This window comes from Callorhinus ursinus, unplaced genomic scaffold (assembly GCF_003265705.2).
Source record: "Callorhinus ursinus isolate GAN/ISIS: 27379988/994484 unplaced genomic scaffold, GSC_fseal_2.0 scaffold1, whole genome shotgun sequence".
Lineage (NCBI taxonomy): Eukaryota > Metazoa > Chordata > Mammalia > Carnivora > Otariidae > Callorhinus > Callorhinus ursinus.
In genome coordinates, this window is record NW_027397063.1 from 20,084,446 (window position 1) to 20,105,038 (window position 20,593).

The following is a 20,593-nucleotide window of genomic DNA, read 5'->3' on the forward strand; positions in this document are numbered from 1 at the left end:
TTTTTTTTTTTTTAAGATTTTATTTATTTGAGAGAGAGAGAGAGCACATGAGAGGGGAGAGGGTCAGAGGGAGAAGCAGACTCCCCGCCGAGCAGGGAGCCCGCTGTGGGACTCGATCCCGGGACTCCAGGATCATGACTTGAGCCGAAAGCAGTCGCTTAACCAACTGAGCCACCCAGGCACCCTCCTTCCTCTTTCAAGAAGGGGGGGCGGCGCATTTTGTTAAGAAATTTGGAAATAGAATTGCTTCTCTGGCAGGATTAATAGTTGTGTTTGAAATTCAAACCTAGCATGCTTCACTCTCCCCAGGAAATTTTTTGACTTAGTATACCTCAGGGAATAAAAATTATAAATTAAAACCCATCTTGCCTCTTTAACTTTGTGTCATTTAGCAAAAATGTCTTTAAGGATGAAAGGAAGAGACCCTTGTTTGCCTTAAATTCCAGGTCACTCTGTGACTAAGGCTAGTGTTTCAAGAAATATTAAACTAGAAGTCTGCTGGGAACTTGAGTCATCAGCTTAAGATACCACTAGGACCAGGACAACTCTTACTGACCTGATGTTGGTGTTGATTCAGAGCTTTGGTCGAATGGAGTCTCTTGCCCTTGGACATCTAATTAAGAGTCTTTTTTCAGTCACGTGTTAAATGACAGTCAGGGCTACTTATTTTCAAATCTGTAATTTGCTAATGAATTGAGGACAAATCAGGAATTAAGGAGTTAGGAGCTTCTGTTGTTATCTGTACCAGTTATGTGAGGATACTAGGTGAAAAGTCAGGTGATTAGCTTCAGATAGATAAGAGGAAAGCTTAAGTCGCATGCATGGTGGCTACACTAGCTTCTCTTTGTAGTTGTGTGCTTTCAATTGTTGAATTTGCCCGTACTGTATGTAACACGTGAACATCTTAAATGTTACTGCATTTTTAAAAGATGATAATTTAGCATTGCAGTAGTTAGGAAATTATGTTTATATGCAGTCTTAAGAGGAGAATACTATTACAATTGTGTTGATTTAATGACATAATCTGGATAAGAGAGCTGACATGGGACAGAACATAATCAAAATTTGAGAGTTAGAAGTTCAAGATAAAAAAGGGTTTTCTCTCTTGAGGGATCTCTCCAGAATTTGAGAGATAGGAAATCTGTAAGGGATTGTAAGTGGTTTTTGAAAGGCATACTTTCTTAGGTATTTTTTTCTGATTCTTGAATTTATGAATTTATAGTAATCTACAACAGAGTGGTGGATGTATACACTAGAAAAGAAACAAATTAAGGGAAGGAGGGAGGATAGACGAAGGGGAAGAACACCAAGAAAAAGTATTAGAAAACATACGAAACCCTCCCAAATAGGATATAGTAAGAAACATCCTCAAAATGAATTAATCACAGTTTCAGTTTTTTCCTGTAAAAGGAGTATTTGCACAATGGGTCATATAGGCTCAAGTTTGATTTTTGAGAAACAAATTTTTAAGTATTTGTTTTGTTATCCCTCATATACTTTTTCTAGCTTAGGATCTGCTACTAAAACAATGTATGGGCGCCTGGGTGGCTCAGTTGGTTAAGCAACTGCCTTCGGCTCAGGTCATGATCCTGGAGTCCCGGGATCGAGTCCCACATTGGGCTCCCTGCTCGGCAGGGAGTCTGCTTCTCCCTCTGACCCTCCCTCCTCTCATGCTCTGTCTCTCTCTCCCTCATTCTCTCTCAAATAAATAAATGAAAAATTTTTAAAACAATGTATGATGCAGATAATGGGAAAGTCCTTTTATCTCTCTGGGTAACATCGATAGACTGTAGAACAAGGGAGTTCGTTTGATTTCTGAGTTCTGGAATTTCAAGATTTCAAACCTATGGTTTTAAAATGAGTAGACATGATAGGGTAAAAACTTGAAATATAAAAAAAAGCTGCCTTTTTTTTGTGTTTTCCTTTTTTATTAGGAGAAAGATCAGGAAAAGGAAGAGGATTTGGGGGCACCTGCTTTGTGCCAGGCATTGAGCTGGCTACTTTACGGTTTCCATGTGGCATAAAGCTGTCATTTTCTCTACTTCTAGTCTGAAAAATTCTTGAGGTCACACAGCTAATTTCATTGATAATAATTTGCTTTTTCATGAGAATATGCCATCTTCTTAAGAGAAAACCAGTCCCTATTTGATTTTTAGAACATCATCAAAAATCCTGCTCCCAAACTTGGCAGCCACAGAACTCAAGCAGCACATCCAGTCCACCCAGCCAGGATTCTCCGAGACCAGTCTTAGGAGGAGGGCACTGTTTCCAGTTGATAATTCTGCAGGAGTTAATGTTAATTCTCAAGAGAACTGATGCCCCATTCCCTGTGCTTGCCCGAAAAATGTAGACACCAAGGGCAACTATGCAAGTTCCTTTCCATCCTCAAATGCTAAGCCTTGTGAAGTATACCACAGAATTACGGTAGTGTTCTTTGAGGCAGAGAAAGCAACTGTGCTTCTTGATATAATTCATTAAAATACCTTGTCATGATCTTAATCCAGGTATTCCCAAGGCTAATGGTGTTTGTCTACCTCAAGGAGCAGTTGCTGCAAATTCAGACCCATAGCTCTTCCTAGTTGAAAAGTTAAAATTCTTGACTGTAATGGTTCTTGACATGAATTTTGTTTTATTGCCCTATCTTCACCCACAATAATTTTATTTTAAAGACTACGTTATGCTAATAAACTAGGCTCTTTGATATGAAGAGGAAATTAATAATACGTGAATTTATCAGAAGGAAGCAGAAATAGAAAGATGAGTATTTGACTTCATTTGGAAGTAGACTATGGTCAGAGAAGAGATTTTTGACTTAGGGAGGTTTGTGGCATGTAGTATATTTTTAAGTATACATCAGACATGCTCTTTTCTTGTTGAGGTCAGAGAAATGTAGTTATAAACCTCTCTACCTCTTTTTACTTACCTCATTTAAACTTTATGGAATTTTGAACCCAAAAGAATCACGCCAACTGGTTCCCTCTACATTAAAAGGTACAGTCAAACTAAAACTACATTTTGAGACATAAGGATGAGTAATAAGGCTCATATACATAATATTTTCTAGTGTGCTTTGGATTTTGAATTGCCAAGTAAATGTTGGATAAACAAAAGGGTTTCTATAAAAGCTGCAAAGGAATGTTTTACTATGATGTTTTATTAAGAGAATATATTGTATCTGGCCAAGTAAGAAAGAAACTGTGTAAGTGAACTATCGGGGGCGGGGGAGGGGCAAACTTTCTAGAGTTCAGGTGTGTGTTTATATTATTTCTCTAACCCATCCATGCCTTTTTAAAAAATTTAATTGAAATAGACTGAATCTCCATGAGGCCAGGGATTGAAGATAGAAATTCTATTCACCATCTGATTCCCCAAATCCAGATGTTTGGTGTTGTTGAGGCGAAACTCAAAGCAATGCATTGTTTACTTTGTTAGTAAAACATTGCTCTTACCCAGCCTAGTAGTCCTTGACTGACCTGAATCAGCGTCATCTTTTCCCTTTTTTTTTGCTTTTTTTGCTTCAGCTTTCACAAGTTGAAGTAATTTCATAGAATCCTTAGATTTTCAGATTGGAAGAGAATTTGATAAAAGCTAAGGATGCTCCAGGTTTAAGTATATTTGTCCCAGAGGTATCTTGTCTTCCCCATTTTCAAACAGGTCGGTTTATAGAGGCATCTTGCTTAATGGAAGAGCACATAGGATAGGTAGTTGGTATGAACTATAAATCAAATAGTGATAAATGCTACCGTTTAGCACTTACACACTTTGTTCTTTTGATCCTCCTTTCTCTTTTTTTGTTTCATCTTTTCCCTGTTTTCCCAATTTCTCACTTGTCCTCCCCCCCCCCTTTATTGCCAGGGTATACATGTGATGCAACGGGGTAAAACTACTTGTTTATCTTCCAACATTATTGTCGTTGTTAATGCTGTGATGAGCACTGGGTGTTGTATGGAAGTGTGGAATCACTGTGTTGTACACCTGAAACTAATATTACACTGTATGTTGACTAACTGGAATTTAAATAAAAACTTGAAAAAACTAAAATAAAATTTCCAGAACATTTGTTTGCATTTTACAGAGGAAATTGAACCCCTGAAAATTTCAGTAAATTTTAAAACTCATACAGCTAGCAGTTGGGTAAACCCAGGATAAGAAATCAAGTCTTAATTTATTTCACACTTTGTTTTATTAAGGCAGTCTCAGCAAGAGGGCTGTGTACCAGGTATTAAGAAATAGTTATTAACCTTTGGTGATGGATCCAGCAGTAAAGTCCAAGCTGACCTTATGATAACCAGAAAGACAGTCGTGAGAAGTGGAGTGACAGAGCCAACTACATCCCCCTTGTTTTTGTAGCCTATTTTCTTCTCCTGGGACTGCAATATGGTCTTCAGAACAGTCTTATGTGATTCATGTATTCTAGTATTTGGAATGTACTTTCCAGGCTGAGAATTTAAAAACAAGTTTTACAGTAGAGGTGCACATCTATTCATGTAGCAGCTTTTTTCCTACATGTTATATACATTTTGAGTTCTACTTAAAAATCAGTAGGGAAACTTCTCTTTGTAGATTAACAGGGCCAGGTACCTTGAGTTGACTAGTGGGATCAAAATACTCACAGGTCAGCTCTAGTCATTACTGAAGAGTAATGTTCTAAAATCATTAGTGCAGGTGGTTGGGTCTCTCAGGTAAGGTTATGGCCCCCGTTTCAGTGTTCTCCTGTGAAAAAGTAACAAGATGAGAGGCACTGTGTGGACTCTAGTGGTGATAATGTTCTGAACCAAGTGCATCTAGATTCACCCCTGTGGAATGAGAGCAAGAGAAGAAACCTAATGGTAGCACGGACTGACCACATTTTAACCTTGGTGAAGGAAATTGGGAAGGAATATTCTCACTCCTGGGACAGTGGGCAAGAGAGTGTAGATGCTCACTACAGTCCCCAGGCCTCCAACAAGATCAGATTTGTCCCTCACAGCTCTCGGTACTCCTGATTGTAATATCACACTTGTTTAATGTTTGTGTTTCTCAGTAGACCGTAAGCTCCATGAATAGGAGCTTATTCATCAGTGTGCTGTTGGTACTGTAGTTGCCTGGCACATAAAGGGCTAACGTTATAAACATTTGTTGAAATGAACCGTACCAATCCCAATTATTGGTAAAATCTGGCTTTTTGAGGCCAGGAATGGAGTCTTTATGTATTTATATATAACAGCTGCTAATTATTATCTGTAGCTAATTCATAGTAGCTACTGTTCTACAGTTTTTCTCTTTAGACTATTTAAATTAGGACTTCTAAAAGGGTAATATTTCTTCCTTAAAATTTGTCATCATCTTTCTAGGCATATTAATTATGAAGGAAAAATGAAACTGTTGGTGACATTATAATTACTTGGCACTTAAAATTGTTTTGTAATGCTTGGTTTCTTCAAAAATACACAAGCTACAATATATTAGAAAACACATTTAGCAAAACCTTGGGGGCAACATTTAATTATTTTTTAAGGAAACAAAATTTTTATAGAGCCTTATAGATAGTCTCCTTAGCTTCAGAAATGAAGCTAAGTATTATAGTAGTGGTAAAAAAACACCAGCTTGACGCATTTAATCACATTGGATTTGACTGGTTGGGAAGATGGAGGCATTTTGAAATCTCATGTCTAGAGTTAATTTTGGTGTTCAGTAATCTAAAAGTTAGAGGCCATCAAGAATGACTTGATGATTCAAACCCTACTAAGGTATAGGACTTAAGTAGGATATGAAGTCCCTTTGTTATTATTTTTTTAACTAGTAATTGCTCTTCTCTGGAGGTGAATTTTCTGTTAGAACACTATTATGTTCAACTAGATTAATAATGCTAAGGTAGAAAAAAATTATTTTAAAATGAAGCTCAGAAATTTCTTAACTAGCAGTTTTCAAATGCTAAAGGAAATGTATAGATTATCTGGGATATATATTTACAACACTGAGATTTCACAAATGCTCTTAAAATAACTTTAACCCAGTTTCTTGCTTTGTGAAGACAAAGTGTTTTACTAAACTTCAGGCATGCTTGGAAGTGGATATCTTTTATAAAAGAAAGAACATCTCTCATGGCTCGTGTATTTTTATGGCACATGCTTATAAATCATAGCAAAAAAGATACGCAGGCCAGTGGACTATGGTCCAAAATAAAAGGGTAGAAAAATTAGCACATTTACTAGTTATGTAATATATTCTACTTTGTGCTTTCATCATTGTTTATCCTGATTAACTGAATTGTCTTTGCCTTTCATTGTTCCTTATTGTCAGTTAATATGTTAGAGAATGCATGAATTCTATACATTAGTATAAATTTTCCAAAGTAGGATTCCTCAACAGAGACCCAAACTTAATTTCTATATTCATGAACTGACTCTTGTAACCAAGACATGATGTCTCGTTTCAATTAACAGCATTTTACTTTGTGCTAAAAAAGGTGAATAAGATTCTGAATCATTATTTTGCTGGTAATTGTCCCTGCTACAAGTGTTTATTTTAGTTCCGACTGCTCATCCATCCACGTATTTTACGTTTTATACATCCTCGTATACATTCCTTCTGATAATGCCAAGCGACACTTTCCTTTGAAGGTGTCATTCTAATAGCATGAACACATTTACTTTGAGTTTAGAACTCTGATGCCCTGTTTTCTTACTCCTTAAAACATAATAAATTCCATCATTGGATTTATTCATCATGTTAGTACAACTCTGAATGATCTTTTTTTAAAAAATTATTGTACATTCCAATTGATGGCATATTACCTTCACCTGTAAGGTTCCAGTAAAATGACAGCATTGATTAATCCTGAAAAGAGGTAAAGTGGGCTTTGGGCAGTCAACAGTAAGGATACAATTAAAATCTGACTTTTAATCTTTTGAAAATCTAAAATTAATATGCATTTTCTCACAAGAATCCCAGATGGAAATCCAAAATTTGTTATATGTTCTTGATCTTTAAGTTGTTTTCATGTGCTACAGTGAGAGTAGTAAAAAAATTTTCTAGCAGGATGAAGAAAATGGAAGAGGAGTAAAAACACTCATTGCTATCTGTTACAACTAAAATACCCCGGTGATGACAGCATGTTAGTTTGGACTACATCTGATTTTATTTTACAGTGAATTTCCAAGTTTTTTGTTTTTATATTTTGAAATTCTGGTAGATGTGAACAGCAATCCATATGCATATAGGTTTAAAAAAAAAAAAAAAGAGGTATTTTTGAAGATAGCCAGCTGTGAATTTGTCCACTGGGGAGAAGTTGTGAGTTGTAATTGCTTTCTGTAGCTTAAGTCATTTTCTTTGTTGAATACTTAAATGAAGCATCAGGAAAGAAAAAAAATTGTATTCATACATATTGCCTTATATTTGACTGTTGCAGAAGCTAGCTGTTCTTGATGACCATTGTTACTTTTAAAAAGAAAAAAATAGCAAGGGGATAGAAAGTTTTGTGTGCACGGGGAAATTACTTCTGAGGTCTATTCACATGCCCATTTATTTTGCTTTAGGCCAATTTGTGTAGTGCATTCTAGAGGGTGGTGAAAGATACAAATTCGGTGAAAAGGTTAGTATCCTTAACACATTGTTGGTTGGTTTAACTATTAATCAGAGATATCGTGGAGAATAAAGGGTTAGAGCTAGAGATGAGATAGGTTTCAATGTGGCTCAGCTGAAGCTGTAAAATGGGCAAGTCATTTAATGTTCTTCTGGCCTCAGTTGGTAAAATAAGGGGTTGGGCTAGAATCATAATTTGGTTCTTCTCAGCTCTGTAAGAATCAGTATCACTTCAAAAATGAGGTTTTACTGTTGCATGTATGGAGTAACAGGGTGTGTAGAACTAAGGGCTGGGAGGATGTCCCTTATGATTTTTTGAGCTTGGCATTTAATATTTTACAGCAAAGTTTTTAGTTTAACATAATTGAACTTGTACTAGATAGGGTTAATAGGCTAGAACAAAAGGTCAAAGCATAAGGCATTAGGCTTAATTAAGGGAGAGCAGGAGTGGCAGGAGTGTGTGACAGTTAAATGGGTTTCCCACAGACTAATGTCGGTTACAGTGCAACCATGCCTCAACTTAAGTGGGTTATTTTGTGCAAAGGGCAGCAGTGATTAGCAGTTTGACATGCCAGACACTTCTGGCCAATCCCATCTGTTTTAGAGGTTAAAAAAGCACACCTTTATGAGCTGATGGATTGATTTGTGTGCCCGTCTGGTAAAGATTAGAAGTCCAAGGCCAATGCAGTAAATGTCAGTTATGGAATATTGTACTTTCTCCATTGGCTCATTGTTTTAACCGTCAACTGTTTTATAATGGTGGATTACTGCTGTTTATGGAGTTGGATGCAAGATGGGTGGGGGAACAGGTGAGAGGGGAAGAAAAATATTTCCTAGATGGAATCGTGAATTCACGTATTCTTAGCAGGTGTTTCTTTCTTTTTTTTTTTTTAAGATTTTTATTTATTCATTGAGACAGAGATACAGAGAGAGAGAGCATGAGCAGGGAGAGAGGCAGAGGGAGAGGGAGAAGCAGGCTCCCCACCGAGCCAGGAGCCCAATGCGGGGTAATATTTTGTTCATTAACCTCCTGGGGAAGAGGAAAGGGAAAAGAAAAGAGAAAATGGAAAGAGGCATACACACACGTGCACACGCATACCCACTTGCTTTGTGGGTAGAATTTACTAGGCTCACTGTTAAAATGAAGTGTGTCTGAACCTAGACTCGGACTTCTTTCTTTCTTTGAGAGCTGGAGGAATGATGCCACTGATATAGTTCATTTTCAGTTCAAGGTTGTAGCCCATTTAAAGATACACAAAGGCTAGATTGTGGCTATAAAAATTGGTTTTAACATGTTCTCATATCCAAGGAAAGGAAAATCCTAAATTTATGTGGATGAAATAGAACTTTAGATATTGTGATTGTAATCGATGAGCTGTAGGAACAAAAGGCATTCAGTCATTTGGGTGGACGGAGGGAAGTGTTTTAGAAATAACAAAAAATTATCATCTTTATCAGGAAATTATTGTCAGCCTGAGATTTAAGTAAAAATGTGACCAAGAACACTGGAAACAGTATTGGAAGATTCTGGTTGGCCCCCATGCTTTTATCCTTGTCAAAAGATATGAACCAGGAATTGCCTGTTACGTAGGTATACACATTATGTTTATCATGTTAGACCCTCAATTGCTTCTTTTGGAAAGAAAATTTATTTAAAGAAGACATGGTCACTGAAAGTAATATGTGAATCATAATAGTAACTAGTATTTTTAAAAATATATGTATGCATTTATTTTATTAGTAAGCTATTCCAAAGTGAATTGGCTTAACTTATAGAGAAAAAAGGAGATATTTTATTTCTCATTTAAAAAGGACAAAGTGACATTATGGTATTGGAGTTTATTTAGGAATGTAGTACTTAAATAAATATGTATTCATCCTTGTGTTCTTTGTGGAGTAGCATCAGTTGAAACTATTTGGATCTAACACAGATTTACAGGAAAAAAGTCTTGCCCTTCTATACAGATAGAGAAGGTGAAGAGACATACATTTTATAATAAGGTTGTTTCTCTTTCACTAACTCATTTTTAAGTTACAAAAGATTGGCTTGAGTATAAAAGTACTTGGTTAGTAAATTAAATGTGGGAGATTTATCTAATTTAGTGGACAGAAACTTTTTTTTTTTTTTTGAGAGAGAGAGAGAGGAGGTGGGGAGGAACAGAGGGAAAGAGAGAATCCCAGGCAGGCTCCTAGCCCAGTGTGGAGTCCGCGTGGGGCTCCACCTTACAACCCCAAGATCATGACCTGAGCCAAAACCAGGAGTTGAACATTTAACTGGCTGAGCCACCCAGGCACCCCTGGATAGAAATTTAAATGAATATTCTGGTGATGTTATGTTAAACATAAAACAAATATTTGATGCTCTACATTTGTACTAATAATATAAACATTTTTAAAGTACCCCCTACATCCTATTTTAGTTTCCTTCTCTTTTCTCCAGTAAATTCAGGCGCCATTATTATCTAGTTTGTGTTAGAATTTTACAAAACTAAAGGGAGATACTTTGTTGGGTTAACTTGTTTTTGTGTGGTTTGATATATTCTGAAGTTTTCAAAGAATATGCATTGTCTCTCACAGTCTGTGGTAGTCAATTTCTGTCTGTTGTATTTCCTTCCTTTTACTAATATTGTATTACTGACTTTGAGACATGTAAAATTTTTGCATGAGACATGCAGAATAGTTGGGCATATGCTTGTTTAGGTTATAAAAAGAGAAAACAGAAACTTTTAATATCCTGTGTTTGCAGTTCTTGTCCTAAAAAATGTTATAACTTTGTAACCTGAATTTTAGTTGTTAGAAACTTCATGAGATAATGGAAAAAAATAATAGCTCTGTTTCATCTTTTGATTTTAAATGCTAGTGAGTTGTCCTTTACCTCTCTTCAGGCAGATTGATTTTAATAAGCCATAATATATGATGAACTTAATTCTAATGTATATTCTTAGTATATCTATGTATTTATAGTTATAAAGCCAGTGTTCATATGTGTGATATGTTTCAAAAAGAGAACTCTGCACCTGTTGATTGCATTAAGCATTTGGTATCTTTTAATGAGGTGGGAGAAGGTGCTATCACTGTAAGTGGATCATTCCTCCTCAGTAAATTGTGTACATTTTACTTTTTGTATTCTGTGACCTTGCAGTCAGTGACTTCAGCCCAGAATAGTTCCAAAGTCATGTAAATGAATGCAATTAAGGTATTGCTTATCATCTTACATAGTTCAGATGGAACCTTATTGGATAGAGAGATTTGTTTGCTTTATGAGGAAGGTCAAAATAAGGTTAAATTTTATTACATAAAATAATTTGGTAATGTTTTTATTTAGCTGCTGAAAAAGTAATGCCCTAATAGGAAATGATAATGCTTTTTTTTTTTTTCTTTAAACCACTGGGAGCTCTTTTCAGGGTTTTTGTTTGTTTGTTATTTCTCTCTAATAGTTATTCTATTTTAAGATGATACCTTATGTCTACTTCTAAAATTTTGGGAACATTCTGCCCTTAGTTATGATTCTGGGTATCTTTGACTCGTGCATGTAGGTGACATTTCCTGCTGCTGATGGAGGGTTGCTTAGGAGCAGCTGATGTATGTGCTTAGAGAATTTGTGTTAATGTCCAATTATCATGCCAGTTGGTGCAGGACCTCGGACAGCAGGATTAGAGTCCTGGTTCAGAAAGGAGATCTGCCACCCTACCAGGCTGATTGTCTGTAAGGGTTGGGAGAGCATTGACATAGATGCTAGAAGAGTTTTGCTGATGAAGAAATGTGTGTGTGTGTGTGTGTGTATGTGTGTGTGAGAGAGAGAGAGAGAAGTAATTAAAAGAAAGGCAAGTATTCTTCATTGTAGTTGGCCCATATAATTACCCTCTTTCCTGTCATGGTATTATTTTTACTTCAGCATGGTATATTAATTGAAGAAGTCTCTAAGATCCACTGATTAGTTGAGCAGATACTTACTGCACATCAGCTCTGGGCCTTGCACCATGTTAGGTATTGGAGGATTCAAAGATGAATGAAGGGTTCACAGTCACAGTGAAAATAATAATTAGCATGATGCAGAGAAAGGGGTCTGGAAGCATAATGGTCAAAGAGCCTGCTTTGGTAGAGTGTTGAGAAAGCATTACTCAAAGAAATTTGGTACCTCTCTGGTTTTAGGGAAACTGACAGGCACTGGTAAGATGAAGTAATGATGAAAAGTAGCTACTTTATTTTAGGAAGTTGAAGTTGCTATAGTGGAATCAGGGTGTCTGCATCATGCCTTCCTTATCCCCAACTAGCTTCACTGTCCATTAGCCTATTGATCAATATAAAGTCCCCTCAGCCACCACAGTATTAAAGTATAGGCCGTGTCTCTTGCTGGTCAAAAACTTTTCACCTACTCTTTTATTCCTGAAGGTATAAACTTTCCCATATGTTGATGTCATTCTGTATCAGAAGGCTTCTTATTCTCAGTTCAACATTTTTTGTTCCTAGTGGTCGAGAGAGAGAGAGAGAGAGAGAGAGAGAGAGAGAGAGAAAAGAGGTGTTTCAAACTCTGTATTGACTACCAAATCATCCTAATACCTTTTCTCTCAGAATTCTTCATCCCCATTAACTTCTCACTTTGAGAAAAGGTAATAGTGTTTATGTATTATAAGGACAGTGTATTTTGGTAAATAATTTTATGATGCAGATTGTTCATCAGATATGGTCAACTGCTATGCCCAAGGAAAGCATGTATAATGAATATTTTTTACCTTACATCTTTTTTGTTATTTTTTGAGATAATTTATTTTAGTCAGTAGTTAAGATTCCATTGTAAAACATGCCATTGAAATTCTTTGAGATAAGATGCAATTGAAGTAATATTTATTTTTCTTAATTTTCAGGGAGCTTTTGGACTGTGAGCTATTTCAGAACTCTGTTCTCAGGACCTGTTATTTTAACAGTCAGGAGAAACACATCCAGAAGGTATTGTATTTTGTCTATTGCTCCATTCTTTTAAAATGTAGTTAAGCCTTTCCAATTATAGAAAGAATATTATGTTGCATTTTGTTATTTATTTTTCTTTAAGTTTCAGATATTGATTAACTAGTTGTTTGATGTTTATAACAGAGGAAAGGGGTACATTTCAGTGTTGGTAATTCTGAATTTTGGGTAAGTCAGTGAAAGCTGCTTTAGGGGGGTGGCTGGGTAGCTCAGTTGGTTAAGCGTCCGACTCTTGATTTCCACTCAGGTCATGATCTCAGGGTCATGAGATCAAGCCCCGAATGGGGCTTCTCACTCAGCTGGAAGTCTGCCTCTGAGATTCTCTCTCTCCCTCTACCCTCCCCCACTCTCTCTTTCTCTCTCTCATAAATAAATCTTGTTTAAAAATCTGGTTTAGATAAAAACAGTTTTGCCTATTTTAAGCATCTGAAATATTTACATTTTACCTTTTCAGTATAGAACTATTTTAAGGAATGTTTTGATTTGAAAATGAGATATTTGAGGCACTTATTTATCTAAGACAGTATGGAATATACATTAGATAATCAGGCAGGCTTAAAGTCCTTCCTGCCTTTGACAGCTCTCCCTTCTAGTATAGGGATCAGCTGCCATCTACATTTCTGCCAGTCTTTTGTCAGGATCCATGGACACCTGACTCAGCCTCTGTCCATCTACGAAGATCCCTATCTGCATTATCACCTGTGGTTAGATGGGTGTAGCATAACAATTCCTCTGCTTGCAGAGCCTGAGTCTCAGGACATGTGATGTATTACTAGGAAGAAAGGAAGAAACTTACCTGTTTTGTGTTTTTGTCTTTTGCAACCCCAAGACCCCATGTGGATGTACCAAATGATTTGACTAAAGTCAGTGGTGAACACAGTCCCCTTTAGCCTTATCCAGTTTCCTTCTTAATATCCACCTTTAAACCTCCCCTAAGTTTTGTGTTTTCCTTAGAAAACTTGCCTGCTGTTTTGTTTGGAATAGAAATATTTAATAAAATAATGTATTTGTTGAAGTTGTAGTGAATAAGTCAACTTCTTCAAATGTATATTTTCTTATTAACTGGATATTTGTTATTTATAGTCACATGAGATAACACAGAAGTCAGTATTATGGATTTTTTTAATCACTTGTCAAGCCATGTGAATTTCTAGTATTTATAAATTTACAGTTTGTAAATTTATAAACTTACAGTCTTTTATGTTTCCATAGCACAGTATATTGAACTTTTAATGTAGTAACTTTCTGTGTTTAAAATTCTTCACCATTGACAAAGTAGCATTTTCTCCTTTCTCTTGTCAGTTATGAGAGGGAGAGTGAAAGTGAATAAGAAATTTAAATAAGCACGTTAGGACTATAAAAGAAATTGTAAATGGAATCCAAATATTAACTTTAATCTTGACTATGCATACTTTATCAGTGAAGGAAGTGATATGGTTGGAAACTCTGGATTTTGTGAAATTCAAAGTTATCTTTTTATTTTGGAAGGGGTTTACTGGTGTTTTATTTATTGTTTTTAAATTTAATTTAATTTTGTTATAATTCCCGTATAATGAACATACGGTGTTATATTAGTTGCAGGTATACAATGTAGTGATTCAGCAATTCCATACATCACCCCATTCTCATCACAAGTGCCCTCCTTAATCCCCATCACCTATTTCACGCTTTCCCCATCCACCTCCCCTCTGGTAACCATCAGTTTGTTCTCTATAGTTAAGAGTTTGTTTCTTGGCTTGTCCCTCTTTCTCTCTCTTTTTTTTCTTGCTCTTTTGTTTCTTAAATTCCACATCTGAGTGAAATCGTGTGGTGTTTGTCTTTCTCTGACTTACTTCACTTAACATTATACTCTTTAGCTCATCCATGACGTTGCAAATGGCAAGATTTCATTTTTTTTGTGTAGAATATATAATATTCCACTATGTATGTATATATATTCTGATTCTCTGATTCTCTCTATTCTGATGTCTCTCTGTCTATCTCACATCGTCTTTATCCGTTCACCAGTCGATGGGCACTTGGGCTGCTTCCATAATGTGGCTATTGTAAATAAGGCTGCTATAAACATAGGGGTGCATGTATCTCTTTGAATTAGTGTTTTTGTATTTTGGGGGTAAATACCCAGTAGTGTGATTGCTGGATCATAGGGTAGTTCTATTTTTAAGTTTTTGAGTAACCTCCACACTGTTTTCCACAGTGGCTGCACCATTTGCATTCCCACCAACAGTGCAAGAGGGTTCCTTTTTCTCCACATCCTCTCCAACACTTGTGGTTTCTTGTGTTGTTGATTTGAGCCATTTTGACAGGTGTGAGGTGATATCTCATTGCAGTTTTGATTTGCATTTCCCTGATGATGAGTGATGTTGAGCACTTTTTCATGTGTGTGTTGGCTCTGAGGATGTCTTCTTTAGGGAAATGTCTATTCATTTCATCTGCCCATTTTTAATTGGATTATTTGGTTTTTGAGTGTTGAGTTGTATAGTTCATTATATGTTTTGGATACTAACCCTTTATTGGATATGTCATTTGCAAATATCTTCTCCCATTCACTAGGTTGCCTTTTAGTTTTGTTGATTGTTTCCTTCACTATGCAGAAGCTTTTTATTTTGATGTCCCAATAGTTTACTTTTGCTTTTATTTCTCTTGCCTCAGGAGACACATCTAGAAAAATATTGCTATGGCCTATGTCAGAGACCTTACTGCCTATGCTCTTCTCTAGGATTTTTGTGGTTTCAGGTCTCACATTTAGGTCTTTAATCCATTTTTAGTGTATTTTTGTATGTGGTGTAAGAAAGTAGTCCAGTTTCATTCTTTTGCATGTTGCTCTCCAGTTTTCCCAACACCATTTGTTGAAGAGACTTTTTCCCATTGCATATTCTTGCCTCCTTTGTCAAGTAATAATTGACCATATAATTGTGGGCTTATTTCTGGGCTCTCTATTCTGTTCCATTGATCTGTGTGTCTGTTTTTCTTTTAATACCATACTATTTTGATTACTACAGCTTTGTGATGTAACTTGAAGTGTGGAATTGTAATACCTCCAGCTGTATTTTTCTTTTGCAAAATTGCTCTGGCTATTCGGGGTCTTTTGTATAAATTTTAGGATTTTTGGGGGGCGCCTGGGTGGCTCAGTCAGTTAAGCCTCTCCTTCGGGTCAGGTCATGATCTCAGGGTCCTGAGATTGAGCCCCCAAGTCAGGCTGTCTGCTCAGCAGGAAGCCTGCTTTTCCCACTGCCCCTCCTCCCCCAGCTCCTGCTCTATCTCCCTCTCTCAAATAAATATTTAAAATCTTTAAAAAAAAAAGTTTTTTAGGATTTTGTTTTGTTTTGTTTTAGCTCTGTGAAAAACGTCATTGTTATTTTGATAGGGATTGCATTAAATTTATAGATTGCCTCCAGGTAATTTAGACATTTTAAGAATATTTGTTCTTCTAATCCGTGAGCATGAAAAGTTATCTTTTTAAATTGAAGATAGGAATTAAGTATTACAATTAAATATTTGAAGTACAAACATTCAAATAGTTTATTAGTTATATAGAGGATTGTTACACTTTTAAAGTCATTATGAATTATCCATTTATGAAAATTGATCATGTCATCTCTAAGAGTATGTTTGAATAAAGTTGAACTGGTTGCTATTTTTAAAAAACTGCACATAGCGGCGCCTGGGTGGCTCAGTCATTAAGCGTCTGCCTTCGGCTCAGGTCATGATCCCAGGGTCCTGGGATCAAGCCCCACATCGGGTTCCCTGCTCCGCGGGAAGCCTGCTTCTCCCTCTCCCACTCCCCCTGCTTGTGTTCCCTCTCTTGCTGTGTCTCTCTCTGTCAAATAAATAAATAAATCTTGGAAAAAAAAAAAAACTGCAAATAAGTTTAGTTGTAGGATTAAGTAAATTCAAAATAGGAATGTAAATTTAAAATAGGAATTGGTTTTAAGTAATTCTTTTGAAACTAACTCATGATACTTAAGGCCCTTTAAAAAAAAAACCAAAAAAACAAAAAACCTTTTACCAAAGTATAACTTCATGTAGTCAAACAGACACTCTTACTTGCTAGTTCAGTGATTTTTTTTTTTCTTTTCACATAAGCGTACCCCACGTAACTAACACCCTACCTCAGAAGGCTGTCTTTCCTAGTCAGTGCTACCTCTATGTAACAGAAACCAGGCTGTGGCATTTTTTACTGTGTGTCAGTTTTGCCTGTTTTTGAACTTCATATGGTTGGAATCATGTAATATGAACTCTTGTGTGGGAGTTTTTTGATCAACATTATGTATCTGAGAGTCATCCATGTGTGTATTATTTGTCCCCCCCCAATTGTCTATATTCCATTGTATGATTATACCACCATTTATTCATTCTACTGTAAATGGATATTGGATATCTTTCCAATTTGGGGCTACAGATAAGGCTGCCATGAATTTTTTTATATCTTTTGGTAGAAATAAGCATTCATTTCTGATGAGTGTTTGCACAGGAGCAGAATCGCTGAATCGTGGAGTATGTATATGTCTAACTTTAGTATAATACATACTTGCAGTGCTTTTAAGGATATTTGGGAAATGTCATTCAGTGTATCTTTTCATAATGAAAGATCATACTGTGATATAGATTTATTTTTCTCCAACTTTATGTAAACTCTAAAGTTGTTTTTTTAGGAGGAATGAAATTTTCCCATCTCTTAAAAATAAGTTGCCTGTTTTCTGATGCCATCATGGTATGTATGTGATTTGTGCAACTTAGATCTATCCTAACCCTACTGAAGGAGAATAGGACATAAAACCCTCCTATATATACTTAGTACTGTGGAAATACTGAAAATTAATTTTAAATTAAATCAGACATTTTATACATGAGGTTTTTATCTTATTCTTTAATTTTGGGATACCTCTTGAATATCTAAAATAATACACTCTTGAGTTACAAAAAACTTACCTTAGCCTTTCTGAAAAATATTTCTTTCTTACCTTTATCTGTGTTGTATTAATCTTTTTGATGATCTAAAGTAAAATTATTCATTCTAGAACATAAGTACTTGGGAAATTTTTTGTCAGGTCTTTTTCTCAGTCTTTACTAGGGAACAGTGCTGTTCATTCAGTAGTAGTATAATGTAAGCTGCACATGTAATTTTAAATTGTCCAGTAGGCACCTTAAAAAAGGAAAAAGGAACTGATCAATTAATAAAATATTTAACCCAGTATCAGCAAAATATTATTCATTGCATAATTAATATAAAATTATGAGATATCTTACCTTTATTTTCTTATAGTAGGTTTTTGAAATTCAATGTCTATTTTTACTTATAGCACATCTCGATTCAAACTAATCACCTTTCCTGTACATTGTTAGAGCTTGGAGTTGAGGCCACTGTCTGGCCAGTGAACTCACAAGTGTAGGTCATGCTACATGAGGAGGAGCAAGTCTTTTGCTAACAGCACAGGGGGCTCTGGCCAAATCAGTGACTGTGATAGTAATTCTTGCTACGTGTGTGTGTGTGTGTGTGTGTGTGTATAAATACATATAAAAATAAAATTAAAAATTAAATAAAAATATTTAGAAAGGCAGACTAGTCCCTTTTCATGGGCTCCATAGCCCACGTGTCTGGTGGCTACCATATTGGACAGCACAGTTGTAGAGTTACATCTTGAGTTTTTAAAAGACAAGGCTTTAGTCAAATTTATATCTAGTTAAAATTATCCTTTAGGGGCCCCTGGGTGGCACAGTCAGCTTAGCGGCTGACTCTAGGTTTGGGCACAGGTCGTGATTTCAGGCTCCTGAGATTGAGCTGCCTGTCGGGCTCCAATTCATCACGAAGTCTGCTTCAGATTCTCTCTCCCTCTGCCCTTCCTGCTAGTGCTCTCTCTCTCTCTCTCTCTCAAATAAATAAATAAATCTTAAAAAAAAATATTATCCTTTAAAATCCAATAGAAAGATGCCATGTCGAAGCTAATTCACCATCTTTGAGTGGGTCTCAAACTGCCTGTTTTTCCTTCATTGTTGGAATAAATAACATTTTCTTTGGTTAGACATCAGATAAAGCAATTAGCCAATGTTTAGGGGATGTTTTGTATGAAAAATACATATCTTTAATCTGTAAAATCAAAACCTGTAACAGCAGATGAGTAACATCTTCCATCTTACTCTAGGGTATATGCAGGATATGCTGGATAGAATTTTAATCTTATTGTATGTTTCTTTTTTCCTTTCTTTTTAAAGCATGGCTGGTTTAATTTGAATGTGATAACCTGAATGATGTAACTCCACTATCTCCTGCATAAAATAGGGCAGTTAAAAAAAGGTTATATGTATACATATAGATGTACCTATGACTTTTCGTTAATTAGGATATTTAAAGGTTACCTCCATTTTGAGGGTTAATTAATGTTTCTTCATGTATATATTTGCCAAGTAGGATAAATCAAGAACCATATGCTACCTAATATGAACTTAGGTCAGATTTTACTACCAAATTGGCTTGCTTTAAGCTTTTTTAGTGTTTGGAATGTGGATAAGGTACCATTGATCTTTGAATGTGGTCACACATGGGGTTGTTGTGAGGGATAGGGCTCCTTGAGCAATACCTGCTGTAATTGTATATGTTAGCTATTATTTTGGTTTCTAGATCTGAGGTAGCTGTTTTACAGTCCTACTCACTAACTTCTTCTTTTTTATTTTTTTTATAGTACTTACCTCTTCCTTTTTAAAAGAAATCAACTTTACTTTCTTGACATCCAGTGCTAACAGTACATGTTATTGGCTACTTTTTAAAGACGAAAATCCTCCCTCTGCTGAAAAGCCCTCATCTTGGTTGTAGTAAAATTTAAAGTTCCTGTCTTTGCTGACCAGGCAATCGCATCTTCTTAATGAGGCCTTGCCTGGCAACCATTCCACTCTGAGTGGAGGCTTCCCCTCTTTCCTGTCTCCTCTTTTCTTTTTCCACAGCGCTTATCACCTTTAAAACTACCATGACATTAATTTTTTAAAATTATTGTTTAATGATTATTTTCCTCTTCTAAAGTGAAAGCTGTCTGAGGGCAGGAATCTTTTTATGTTGTGTTCATCACAATATATCTGAAAGAACCAAGAGTAATGCTGGGTTTCAGTTGGTACAGCTACTACAGAACACAGTGTGGAGGTGCCTCAAAAAACTAAGAACTACCATCTGATCCAGTAATCTGACTTCTGGGTATATATATCTAAAGAAATTGGAATCAGGATCTTGAAGAGCTATCGGCACTCCTACATTCTTCTCAGAAGTATTCACAGTAGCCAAGACATGAAAGCAACCCACGTGTCCATCGACATGTGAATGCATCAAGAAAATGCAGTATTTCCATACCTTAAAAAAGAAGGAAGTCCCATCATTTGTGACAACATGGATGAACCTAAAGGACATTATCCTAAGTAAAATAAGCTAGCCAGAAGCACAAATACTACATGATCTCGCTTCTGTGAGGAATCCAAAAAGTCAAACTCCTAGAAGCAGAGAATAGAATGGTGGTTACTAGGAATTGGGAGGAAGAGGAAACTGAGGTTTTGGTCAAAAGGTATAAACTTAAATTATGCAAGAGGAATAAATCCTAGGGATCTACTGTACCGCACAGTATCTAGAGTTAGCAATAATGTATTTTATACTTAAAAATTTGCTAAGAGGTATGTTCGGTGTTCTAATCACACAAAAAAATAAGGAGGGCAGGAAGAAACTTCTGAAGGTGTTGGATATATTTATGGCATTGAGTACTTACTTCCAAACTCATCAAGTTGTACAGCATTTTGTATATCAGTTATTCCTTTAAAAATTGTTGTTGTTTGATGATAGGCATTTAGAAGGAGCTCATAAATATTTATTGACTAAATATTTCTTGAATGCATGGAGAAACTGCACTTTTTCCCTACTCCTGGAAATTTGCCTTTAGGAATTTTCTGGGGGTGGGCGCCTGGGTGGCTCAGTTGGTTAAGCGACTGCCTTCGGCTCAGGTCATGATCCTGGAGTCCCGGGATCGAGTTCCACATCGGGCTCCCTGCTCAGCAGGGAAGTCTGCTTCTCCCTCTGACCCTCTTCCCTCTC

The 20,593-nt window shown here is 36.1% G+C and overlaps 1 protein-coding gene and 1 non-coding gene across 6 annotated transcripts in view; both read left to right on the top strand.

The window, feature by feature from the left end:
- Window positions 1-20,593, top strand: part of LOC112834046 (uncharacterized) — a 342,252-nt gene that overhangs the window by 11,312 nt on the left and 310,347 nt on the right. For all 5 annotated transcript variants that reach the window (XM_073891860.1, XM_073891865.1, XM_073891876.1 and 2 more), the window contains exon 2: window positions 12,429-12,510. In XM_073891860.1, the coding sequence (XP_073747961.1) occupies window positions 12,429-12,510 (82 nt within the window). The remainder of the gene's footprint in view (window positions 1-12,428; window positions 12,511-20,593) is intronic.
- On the top strand, window positions 17,860-18,013 carry LOC112834595 (small nucleolar RNA SNORA62/SNORA6 family). Its single transcript, XR_003210956.1, has one exon. It is a non-coding gene; the product is annotated as a small nucleolar RNA SNORA62/SNORA6 family (small nucleolar RNA).